Source organism: Camelina sativa, chromosome 12 (genome assembly GCF_000633955.1).
Source record: "Camelina sativa cultivar DH55 chromosome 12, Cs, whole genome shotgun sequence".
Lineage (NCBI taxonomy): Eukaryota > Viridiplantae > Streptophyta > Magnoliopsida > Brassicales > Brassicaceae > Camelina > Camelina sativa.
The window spans coordinates 30,736,992-30,749,798 of NC_025696.1; the positions used below are offsets into that span (position 1 = coordinate 30,736,992).

The 12,807-nt window shown below is 32.3% G+C and overlaps 2 protein-coding genes across 2 annotated transcripts; both read right to left on the minus strand.

The window, feature by feature from the left end:
- Window positions 2,238-3,265, minus strand: LOC104732944 (germin-like protein subfamily 1 member 11). Its single transcript, XM_010452546.1, has 2 exons — window positions 3,074-3,265; window positions 2,238-2,978 (listed from the first exon to the last, which is right to left on the minus strand). Exons 1-2 carry the CDS (start codon window positions 3,201-3,203, stop codon window positions 2,437-2,439), a joined length of 672 nt encoding a protein of 223 aa, XP_010450848.1. The 5' UTR covers window positions 3,204-3,265; the 3' UTR covers window positions 2,238-2,436.
- Window positions 6,781-7,715, minus strand: LOC104732945 (putative germin-like protein subfamily 1 member 9). Its single transcript, XM_010452548.1, has 2 exons — window positions 7,540-7,715; window positions 6,781-7,420 (listed from the first exon to the last, which is right to left on the minus strand). Exons 1-2 carry the CDS (start codon window positions 7,652-7,654, stop codon window positions 6,879-6,881), a joined length of 657 nt encoding a protein of 218 aa, XP_010450850.1. The 5' UTR covers window positions 7,655-7,715; the 3' UTR covers window positions 6,781-6,878.

Genomic DNA, 12,807 nt, shown 5'->3' on the forward strand with positions numbered 1-12,807 from the left:
AAGGAACAAAACGCATGACAACAAACGCTTCATAGTCTAATCCAAACGTTGAGAGATTCATGGAACTGTCGAACAAAGCAATACTCACCAACACTAAAAGCAGGACTCACTAACAGCTCATATGAAAAAGCACAACTCAATTCAATAATCCGAACCTTATTTAATGCCTGATTTCTTACAATGATCAATAAGAACCGGAGGTGAAGAAACAAGATTTAATTCAATGAAATCCTCAATATAACACATTACAAAATCTTGATGAAACTAACAAACAAACAAATATCAGGCACAAGAAGTATTCCCCAATATAACAAACTACAAAATTTTGATGATTCCAACAAAGACAACAAACAAATTGCAAATTCCAAGTACCAGAAGAAAGAAACCCGTCGTCTTCGATTCGGGGAAGAAGAAGTTGAGAATCAATACCAGAATGACACATAAACTGTTTCTCTATCATTACCTCTCTGTTAACACAAACCAGATGAATCAAAGTCGAACTGAATCCGGAAAGAAAGATTTGAAGATTCACTTACCCAGAATCGGAGAGGAGAAATATACATTGAAGCATCTCTTCCTACGATGCACAAATCTGAGATTGCTTCGTGAAAAGTAGAAATCTAATTAGAAAGAAGAAGAAGAAATCAAGCATCGAAGAAGAGAATAAATCAGCTGACATGTAGATTCTGGTAGATCGAAGAAAAACAAAAGACCACGTCGAAGAAGAGAAAACAAAAACGACGACGGAGAAGAAGAACTCGAAGAATAGAAAAAAACACTCACACGTTCACTTCTATTTTCGTTAGTACACGTATGACTAAATTTAGATGAGCTGTATTAATTAAAATGTTTTCATTGGTTACCTATTTTTACTGATGTGTCAGTCTCTGGTTCAATACAGAAGCTGAGGTGTCAACTGGAGAGAAACTCCCTAGTACTTTTATAGTATTGATTTAACTTTGTCACATTCACATAGTTTCAACCCATCGATTGTGAATCTGTCGTTGAATATGTGTGTTCACGCGTAATACGATAGCTAGGCATGACTCCTCTGATCATCAAAGTTTTGATTTCTCCAAATTAGTTTAACCAGGTCTGGCCCGTCCATAAGGTAGCTAAAGCATGTGCTTTAGGCCACCGATTATAAAATAGTTTTAAAGGCCACACATGTGATAACAATATAGTCTAGTGATTCCCCTTTCATGTTATATCATGCAATTTTACAGTTCGACTCCACCTAGCCTTCTTCTTTTACGTTTTTACAGTTATTTATATGCAATATTAATTGAAAACAAATTACCCTAAATAATAATTAGGCCACTAAACTTTTTAAACTTTAGGCCATAGGCCACTAAATTTTTTAAGCTTTAGGCCACATCAGAGTAACACTTATAACGACAGGGTGTTTAGGCCCTGAGTTTAACACTTATAATTTCAGAATGAGAGAAAGTTAAGTTACGTAAGTTACTTGCCAGGGTACCTTAAACCTGGTAAAAGCGATATGTTTGTAACATAACGTTTCATACTAAGTGAAATTTCACATATTAAAATAAATAAATAAAAAGTTTCTTGACAGCTTTTACAGTGAATAATTATACACATTAGAAAATCGAAATTAGGGTTCTCGTGTAGATGCTTGAGTGACCATTTGCTCCTCTATTATCTTGACGTAAGTCACCATATTGAAGGAAAATAAGTGCTAACGTAAATCTATGTACAGTGAACATGGGAGTATCAGACAGAATCTCAACCATCTCGGCTTCAGATCTTGTTTGAATCGAGTATTCATCGTCAATCACAACGACCGCCACGGCGGAACACGCTTTTTTCCTCTACGGGTCTTCGCCATGAAGAGAATTCGAAAGAATTTGAGAGAATTTGGAAAAAAGAATTTTAGGGTTAGGGATTATGTTTTCGGTTCGAGAATTGGATTCAATTTGGGGATTCTTTAGTTAGAACGATGTTGTTTTGTCATTAATAAGACGTTGTCTTTTTGGCTAAACGGAAGCCGTTAACGGTTTGTTAACCCGTCTATTAGCTTCTAACATAAATTTAACTACGTGCTTAAAACAGGGAGATCAAAGAAAGTTCCATATTTTTCGGTTAAGTCAACCTAAAGTTGGAGATTAAAAACGACATCTCAAAAGTTAGGAATATTTTATCCCAAATTTGAAACTTGGGGATTTTTATGGCATTTTTCCCGATATCTAAAGTCTTTTAAGTGTCATTTTGTGAACGTATTTTTCTTGAAATTTTGTTTATTATTAGAAAGACTTAAATACTTGTTTTGTGAAAGAAAAAGCATTTTTTATTTAGAATCTGAACCAGACAAAAGCAAAGAAAGACATCATTGTCATGATACGATAAAAGGAAATATAAGATCCTTATTGAGGCAGAAGTAAATAAAAATGAAAGCAATTCAAACCTAAAATGTTATTATTTCTTGAACTTTCCCTGTAGATCCACGACAATCCTAGGGTCCAACTGGAACGCCCTTGCAAGAATACTTGGGTTTATGGCTAAGTTAGACCCAAACACGGTGTTGGCAATAGTGATGACACCTGGGTTCTGGCTGCTTAGAGCGGCGAATGCAACCGCTGGTGAATGACCAATGTTTGCTTGGAAATGGATGAGTCCCTCTGGAAACACAAATACATCACCTGCGTTGAGTGTTTTAGAGATGAGGCGATTGTCTGGGTTTGATGTTACAAACCCAACGAGAAGTGTCCCTTCCCCAACAACCAAGATCTCGGTGGCACGTGGGTGGGTGTGAGGTGGGTTCTGTCCACCAACTCCATAATCAATACGGACAATTGAGATTCCAAGGGTGTTTAACCCTGGAAGGTTGTTAACATTGACGGCTGTCACATTTGATCTGACTGCATTATTGACGGGTCTTGCATTGTGAAGCCCTGAGAAAAAGAAATCATCCGCGGTCGCGAGCTTTGGGTCTTTGCAGAACTTTCCGTTAACAAAAACTGAACAGAGTAGCCAAAGTAAAAAAGAGTGTAAGAAATGGGAAAATAATGTACAAGTGAAAGTAAAAATAATTAGGAAGTGATCATGTACATACCACCGTCTGCTGGGGTGTTGACACCAACGCAGAAGTCTTGAAGAGGGCTTGGATCAGAAGCAATGGATAATGGAAGTGTTATAGCCAACAGAGATAGAACTGCAAGAAATGAGAGACTCTTCATCGCCATATAGTTTTTTGAAGGGCGGTAGGGTTTTTTTGTTTCTTGAATAAGTTTGTAGTGAAGAGGTAATAAACTTATGATACATATAAACCTCAATTTATAGATGAGTTTACGTGTTGAACTAGTCCATATAGTCCATACACTTGCAAATCCAAGAAATTAACTAATGAATTTGACATTTGAATTGGTTAAATTATTTACATTTTCTTTCCTCGACCACATGTATGTGTTATGGTGGTAATATTTAAATTCCACAACACTAGAAAATTCAAACTTCAAAAAAAAAATATTTATTCTCCAACGAATTCATGATGCATTTGAAGTTTGAAATGGCAAGTGTTAGCGATAATATATAATTCAACAAATTATAGGTTAAAGACTGAATTCGTTGAGTGATTCTTCTTTCCTCAATTTGTCAATTTATTTTCACTGACTCGAACAAAGGTCAATGTGAACGTGCTGGGGTTTGTTAAAATGTTGATAAGACACGACAGAATCAACCAATATAATAGTATGTACTATGGATTCTAAGAGTAGTAGTACAGATATAAGAAGACCGAGCTATTTTGAAGAATATGTTACCCTTCCCACATCTATATTATTAAAGCAGAAGTACTCTCTAGAGTAAAAATGGACCATGAGTTGGTTTTGGTAGGTTTTTCATTAAAAATAATTAGAGAATCACAAAATTTAATCTAATTAACCTATAGTTTCAATTTCTTTAAATGACGAAAATACCCTTGGTCGATCACTTAAAAAATTGCCGGGTCAGGACGCGGATTTTTACATATCCGACTACAGAAGGAAAAAAACCCGCGAATCTGTTTGTACTCCAGAATAATATTTTACGGATCCAGTATATTATTTCATTCAAGATTAGTTATTTAAGATCCCAAACAGAGTTATTCGTTATAGGCAAACACTCTGATTTCATTTTCCTTTAAGGTATTTAAATGGAAACCGTAAATTTTAATTACCAAAAATTTGGATATTTCCTTAATTACCGAGATTGATCTTAACAGATAATCTTTTAAAAGGAATATTTAGTGATTCAGTTAAATCTTTAAAAACGAATATTCAAGTTACCAAATCTGACTAAATTGCTTGATTTCCGATATTATAATATTTCCTTAACAAAATTATAGTAATTAATTGTGAGTAGTATAGATAGAAAGAATTAAAAACGTAGAAATTATATATATGTAAAGTTGTAAACTAATTTACAGAAAAGGTGTACTGTATATCCCACATCGACTAAATATTTTGGAATATGGTTCATAATCACTATAAATATGTGACTAAAATGTTTTGATTACAAATGAGCAGGAAACTTGATTTATCAGGTATCCAAATTTAACAGTTTAATTTGGTTCTATATTTGAGAATATTTAAACTTTTAAAAAGTAAACATATTATAATATATATACGTTTTTTAAGAAGTTTAAGATATTATAAATATTTAAATTTTTATAGAATGTTTAAATTATTATAAATATTTGAACTCCGTCGAAAGTTTAAAATATTATAATATATTTAAAGTCTATAAAATATTTAAGTAATTTTAATATTTTAATTCTTAAAAATTTAAAATATAAAATTTTTTTGAGTTAAATCCGTTAAAATATGTAATTTTTTCAAGCTATAAATTAAACCATGGAAGCAGAGTGTGTCTATCCTCTTACAAAACTACTATCCAATATTGCGGAGTGTCTATTCTCTTACAAAACTACGTACTATCTACTATTGTGGTGTGTTTGTTTCCGTGAAAAACTACATTTTACAAACTACTTACTCTATTAGGATTTCCAATTTACTGTATAACCCCAAATATATAAATAAACACTATATAAACAAAGAAAATAAATCAAAATAAAAAACTATATTACAAAAGTACAAATTACAGAAAAAATAACTAACAAAATATATAATCCCGTGCTGTAGCACGGGTATCACCTAGTACTATATAATTGCTTAGGTGATATGGTATAAAACCGAGTTATTTCCTTTTTTTTTACTCTTTGACTTTCTTCTTCTTTGACTCTTTAAACGAGAAAAAGAGTCTTTTAAACTTAAGCCACTTAATTAGAAACTTAAGCCACTTAATTAGCACGAATAGGAAAACAAATAAAAACTGATTTGAGATCATGCATGACAATACACATAATGCTAAAGGATATAACATATGATGAGGTTAAACGAAACATGACTTAACGACCACATAATATGACAACACTACTTTTTGTTTTTGATTGGATTTGGATCAACAGAAATAATTTGGTTTCTCTAGTTGCTTTTAAAAAATCGGAAAATTTCAACAAAAGACTAAATGATATTACATGTAAATGACAGGTCACCACAAATGTTAGAGTTCTGCCCTATAAATTTTTGTAGTACTGTTGAATTAAAAAAAAAAAACCATTTTCAAAATATTAAGTTAAGCTTTGAAAAATTCTCCCGTTATGAAACTTATAGACCCAATCAACATTTGCATCTGGAAGGTTAATATTAGATAATATTCTAACCCACTTACGACATGTTTCAGTACTCTGCACCAATCAATCTATTGCTACTATCCGTACGGGTCCATATATAATTTGTTGTAATTAACAAGGGAAATTCTTGGGTTCCCTTATCCACCCCCTTAAATTAAGGAAACAAATCTTAATTAAATAAATAAATTCTGTAGATCAACCAATTTAAACCCTAACTATTATTTATAAACTTAAAAGAATATATAATTTTGTTTAATTGTAAAATCTAAACCCTAAACACTCTTTTATAAACTCAAACCGACATATAATTTCGTTTAATTGTAAAATTTAAATTCTAACCACTCATTTGTAAACCCAAACCAACATATAATTTCGTTTAATTATAAAATCTAAATCCTAACCACTAACTTGTAAACCCAAACCGACATATATATTTTTTTTTATTGTAAAATCTAAATCCTAACCACTAACTTGTAAACTCAAACCGACATATAATTCTGCTTAATTATAAAATCTAAATCCTAATCATTCTTTTATAAACTCAAACCGATATATAATTTTAAAAATTTAAAATTTAAACCCTAATTCTCTTTTATAAACCCAAACCGACCTAATTACATTAATAAAATATCTACATAATTTGTTTCGTTAATTTGGTTTGTCCTTTTATTTTAATTTTGATTTATTTTTTAAATATGTTATGACGTAACATATTGTTGTATTCTGATTGGTTAATTAAGAAGGGGTAAATGAGAGTTGTTCAATTAACAAAGAGTCGACTTTCATATACTTTTGTTGTAATTAACAAAGGACTTTCATATACTTTTGTTGTAATTACCAAAAGTCTATGACTCGGTTAATAACATAATTTAGTCGTCGTAATTAAATTCATCACAAAATATATTACCTGATAGACTTTAATACATTTTTCTGTAATTCTGTTTAGGTAAAAACTCCATCAGAAAAGATCCTTTTCGTGAACTTCCAAAATAAAATTTTAAATACAAATTTATCTCTCTTTTTTTCTGTGTTAAAGAATTTATCTTTTCAACACATAAAAATATTGATTCATTTATAATTAGATCAAGGTAAAACAAATGACTAATGCCATTATGATTAGCGGATAATACAAGATCCTTATTCAGATGAAGGTACATAAAAATGAAAGCAATTCAAAAGCACAATGTTATTATTTTTTGAACTTAGTCTGTAGATCCATGACAGTCCTAGCGTCCAACTGGAACGCCCTCGCAAGAACATTCGGGTCTATTGCTGGGTTAGACCCAAACACGGTGTCGGCAATAGTGATGACACCAGGGTTTTGGCTGCTTAAACCAGCGAATGCAAGCGCGGGATATTTCCCAACGTTCGCTTGGAAATGAACGAGTCCCTCTGGAAACACAAACACATCACCCTCGTTGAGTACTTTAGATATGAGGCGGTTTTCGGGGTTTGACGTGACAAACCCTACTAGAAGGGTTCCGTGTGCGACATACAAAATCTCCGAGGCGCGTGGGTGGGTGTGAGGTGGGTTCTGTCCGTTAACTGCGTAATCAATACGGACAATAGAGATTCCAAGGGTGTTTAACCCTGGAATCTGGTTAACGTTGACGGGTGTCACAGCAGACCCAGTTTTTGCATTAGGTGTTCCTTCTTTGTTGAGCCCTCCCCGAAAGAAGTCCTCTTCAGTGACGAGCTTTGGGTCCTTACAGAACTTTCCGTTCACAAACACTGAACATTATAACCAAATAAAAAGAGTGTAAGAACGTAATGCATTGTCCAAACTATCGATTACATTTATGAAAGAAAATATAGTTAAATTGATTAATATGGAGTAAACATGTACATACCACCATCTGCTGGGGTGTTGATGGCGACGCAGAAGTCCTGAAGAGGGCTTGGGTCCGAAGCAATGGTTAAGGAAAGTGTTATAGCCAAGATAGTAAGAAATGAGAGACTCTTCATGGTTATATATTTAGTTGAAAGGTTTTTGTTTAGATTTTGATGGAGAGATGATGATAAAGTTATGAGACATAGATCTCAATTTATAGATAAGTTTAGGTTGAACTGTCCGTATAATTGATGAACTTGATGTTTGAAATGGTTAAAAAATTATCTTAATTCAATTGTGCTCCGGCCTCCACACATTATGGCATTATAAAAGAATATATGAATCATATGCACTTGAAGTTTAGAATGGCAAGTGTTGTTGGTCAACAAGTAATAAATATGTCAGACGATATTTTTCCTCAATTTGCAATGGAAGTTACCAAAGTTTGTCAAATAAAAAAATCTTAGTGTCTGATCTTGGACACCTCATATATCCTATCGCCTATCGCCTATCACCTATCACCCATCACTTATTGGAGGTCTATTTTGGCCTATAAATCAGTCAAATTGTCAAAAGGCATTGATCAATATTTAACATTAATTTGTGATTAATTTCAAAAATATCAAAAGATTGAAATTAATATGTGAATTAATTCTAAAATTGAAGGCAAAATCAGGAGACATTAAAAAAGAGGAGGAAGCACACGTAGAAGGGAAATATATGAATGGATAATTCTTATTGAGTATTGAGAGAAGTATTTATACAGAGTCTACAACAATAAATACAATATACTTATTAACATAACTAGAGATACGTATATGATATTGACAGAGGATAATTGATCTAATGAAGATAACGATTGATCTGATCATGAATATAATTGATCTTCTATAGGATTCTGTATTCCCACGACAAAAGCCAACAGTTTCCTTTGTAAATATACACACATCGGGCATGGGCCGGGGGGAGATGAATAGCAACACTCCAACAGCATGTGTTTGTTTTGTTCAAAAAAATAAAGTATATATTAACTGTTGAAATTGTTGAATGATTCTTTGCCCTCAACTTGTTATTTTTTACACTTGATGTCCATTGACTTGAACAAAAATATCAAATGCGAATTTGTTAAGGTATTGTTTCAATGTAAAAAAAAGCATTGTTTATTTTTTTCTTTTAATAAAGTAAACATAGTTTGTCTGATTATTTCTTTACATGATAAGAGACGACTATATCAACCATTGTAACAGACTATATCAATAATTAAAAAAAAAAAAACTAAACTGATATGCCCTAGTTAAAAAGAGCCGAATCCAAGCAGAGCCGGTCATAATGAAACACTTGACTTTATAACAATGCTTCACCTGCTAAGCTGATGTAAGATCCATGGATCTAATTCGTTTCCATATAAATGGACGTCATTTGATTAGTATTATTCTGTTTTTGTAACATTTCCAATTAAAGTTGAAGTTAGATTATGACACAACAACATTGATACATACTATTCGGCCAGAAGGACTTGTCATACAATTTATATGTTGCTAATACTATTATAAAGTTTTGGTCGTTGGGAAATACTTGGTAAAATATGCTATGTTTTTGTACGGCAGCTATTTATCAAAAGTCAACGAGATTAACTAAGCTGCAACCACAATATACGGAAACGTATCATAAACATATATGCGATCATGAATGATGATACTCCAATAGGATTATTCAATTTACATTGTAGAAGGACTCGTCTTCTTCAAAGAGTGTATCAAAATTACATTGTTAAAAGACTTGTTCAATAGAAAGAGGTCGTCTAGTGGATAAGTTACAAAAAAAAATAGTGACCCAGTTTTAACCAATTCATCAAAAGAATTTGTTTTAAAAAAATGGCCCATGCAGGCTCTAACCAACTGAGCTAATGGCCCATTTGCTTGAGTGCTACAATCACTGCAAATAATTTTAAAATTTTTGCTTTTGTGAAACTTTTTTTTTTAGTTTGGTCAAATTAACCATCATTTTCATTTCAATTTATCAGTCAAAAAAGATACAAGAAAAATGTTGAAAGTATATTTCATACGGATTAGTCAAAAGAGTATACAAGACAAAAACAAATGACTACTAGTTTTTATAGCTTAGTAGTCATTTGAAAAGTAATGTATGGAAAAATAGACAATTTGAAAGTAGGATTGCTGATTAAATCTTTTATACTTGTGTAGGTGATGCAAACTAAGAACGGTGAATATTTTCAGGGTCGCAGTATTTTTCTTGACGTGGCTAAGATGAATCCATCATCTCCACCCAAGTAAATTAATTTTACTGGTTGTTATACTTACTACTAGAGTTTTAATACCATAACAGAAGACTAACCCAAGAGTTTTTTATATATTCTAGGTATGAAGACAACCTTCTACGAGAACCTAATCTGAAGCAACAGGAGGAAAAATCCGACGTGATTAGATTCTGCGGTAAGAAGACTACCTTCTCTTACGACGACAACTAATAGAAGAAGATGAAGAAGCACTTTGGTGTTTTTAACTTTTGATACATTGTAACTTGTTTATCTTACTTCGGTTTTTCTTATGTTCTAGTTAAGTTTGTCTAAACGTACGTTAAATTATGCTTAATTTTGGATGGTTTGGTAATTGGAATTAACTGTACATCATGCCTTTATTATTTACCTAAGTAAGAGCCGTATATGATTTCACTACAAGAAAACACGCTTTTGCAACAGACAATATCCCTCAAAAATTTGCTATGGATTTGCGGGTCATTTGCTACGAAGACGAGTACCCTAGCAAATCCCTCGCAAATTTGCGATTAATTTGAGAGGAGGAAACACTCCCTCACAAATCTATCGCAGATTTGCAACTCATTAGCGAGTAATTTATCCGTAGCAAATTTGCGAGGAAGAAGTGAGAAATTTGTGAGGTCATTCGGGGTTTAGGGTTTAGGGTTTAGGATTTAGGGTTTAGGGTTTGAGCTTAGGTTTAATTTTAAAGTGAAGTTCCCAGTAAACATCAAGAGACAAAAAACATTTAAGATGTTGACATGTGTAAAGAAACTTTGACGTGAAGACACGAAAGATATATATATATATATATATATATATATATAAAAATCAATATGTGATTTACTTTCATTATGAACATGAGACCAAGTGTTAAATTTTTTTGATCAGCAATTGCAATCTAGAGTCCATAGTCTACTGATCACCAAGTATACGAACAATGAACTTTCCAAAACATAGGAAATAATAGAGAATGTATCACTAAGAAAATAAATTTGATGCAAAAGAATATATATGTTTGCGAGGGATATGCGACAGATTTCTAACATAGCCTCGCAGATCCCTCGCAATTTGCAAGGGATGTGCGATGAACCTTAGCTAATCCCTCGGTAAATCCTCACGGTTCCCTCGCAATTTGATCTTTTATAGGCAAATTAAAGAAGAGCATTACTTACCAACATCAAGAGACACAAAATTTTGGAGATTAAGGAATATATTTGCATATGCTAAAAATTGCTAAGATGTTTAAATAAATTTGTGAGGTCATTCGGGGTTTAAGGTTTAGGGTTTAGGATTTATAAGGGTTAATGGTTTAGGGTTTGAGTTTAGGTTTAGGGTTTAGGGTTTATAATGGTTAATGGTTTAGGAATATATTGGCATATGCTGAAAATTGCTAAGATGTTTAAATAAATTTGTGAGGTCAGTAAGAAAATTAATTTGATGCAAAAGAATATATACAGAGCCTCGTAGATCCCTTGCAATTTGCAAGGGATGTACGATGTACCCTAGCTAATCTCTCGCTAAATCCTCACGGTTCCCTCGCAATTTGATCTTAAAGAAGAGCATTACTTACCAACATCAAGGGAGATGTATTCAAATTATGATTTTGTGAGATTTTGTGGGATTTATGATATTTTGGATTTTAAAAGATTTACAGTGAGTTTTTAAGGTATTTTGGTGGATTCATTATTATTTCCTATTTTTTAAAAACAAATTAGTTTAGGATTTGATGAGATTTGGTGAGACTTAAAAATAGGATTTTGATTGATTTAAAGAGATTCTCACACAAAACACATTGTTCATCAATTTTTTAAACAGATTCATCCTCCATACGTAATAGTCATATTTGTCTAACAAAGTCATAATAATAAACAATAATAACAGAGTCATCCTCTCGTTGCTTTCGAACACTCTCGTTGACAAACCCACTTTCGAACACTTTCAATTTAAATCCAGAAACGTGAGCTTCAGTGCTCCAAATTAAATATTTAATTTGATCTGAACAGCATAACACAAAGATTTAAATTGAAAAGTACGAACAGCATAACACAAATATTTAAATTGAAAATTCATAACATAGTTTAAAGATAAATTAAAGCATTGCATCATGGCCCCATATTCATAGCAGCATCTGCCCACATATGTGTAGCTATTGTTACTTTCCAGTTATTAGCATGAACTCTTTGTTGTTCTTGAGTACCATGAAGCTCTTCATCCGCATTATTTTCACCATCAAGACCACTTTCTTCAACATCATTTTCTTTGAGAAGAAACACATCCGAGCGACATTCTTTACGAAGATAGTTATGTAAAACAACACATGCAAAAACTAACTCTGCTTGTATTTTATACGGAAAGGGTGGTGAATATTTGAAGATAAGAAATCTTGATTTGAAGATGTCGAAAATCCTCTCTACTACATTTCGCAAACTAGAATGAGGATGATTGAACAACTCATTTTGATTTACAGGATCTTTTCCTTGCCCTCTAAAGTCTTGGAGATGATACTGAGTACTTCGAAATGGAGCTAAAAAATTACGACGATTGGCGAATCCACAATCAACTAAATAAAATTTTCCTGAAATTTTATAAAGCACATAAATAGAAGTGAGATAAAAAAATCAAATAAATAACAAATTCTTGTTTTTTAAATCATAATGTAAATGACATACCTTCAGGAGGAACTGTTAACTTGTCAGTGCTTCTGGTTAAAACATCATGTAAAACTTTTGAGTCATGAGCTGAACCTTCCCATCCACTAACAGCATATATAAATTCTAAATCAAAATTACATGCAGCTAAAACATTTTGCGATAATTGTCCTTTTCGGTTACGATAAGGAGCTGTTTCTTTTCCAGATATCATTGCAGGGATATGTATTCCATCAATAGCCACACAATCCTTAAATAAACAAAAACAAAATATTAAAATTTTGAGAGTTAACTAAAAAAAAACAACAAGAAATCACATACCTTAAAATAAGGATAAAATCGTGTACTGTCTTTTATTTTT

Excerpts from the sequence above, each read along its gene's own strand:
- LOC104732944 (XM_010452546.1), bottom strand. The coding sequence starts at position 3,203 with ATGGCGATGAAGAGTCTCTCATTTCTTGCAGTTCTATCTCTGTTGGCT. Across the intron at positions 2,979-3,073 it reads CAACACCCCAGCAGACGGTG|TTTTTGTTAACGGAAAGTTC; the intron begins GTATGTACATGA and ends TACTCTGTTCAG.
- LOC104732945 (XM_010452548.1), bottom strand. The coding sequence starts at position 7,654 with ATGAAGAGTCTCTCATTTCTTACTATCTTGGCTATAACACTTTCCTTA. Across the intron at positions 7,421-7,539 it reads CAACACCCCAGCAGATGGTG|TGTTTGTGAACGGAAAGTTC; the intron begins GTATGTACATGT and ends TATAATGTTCAG.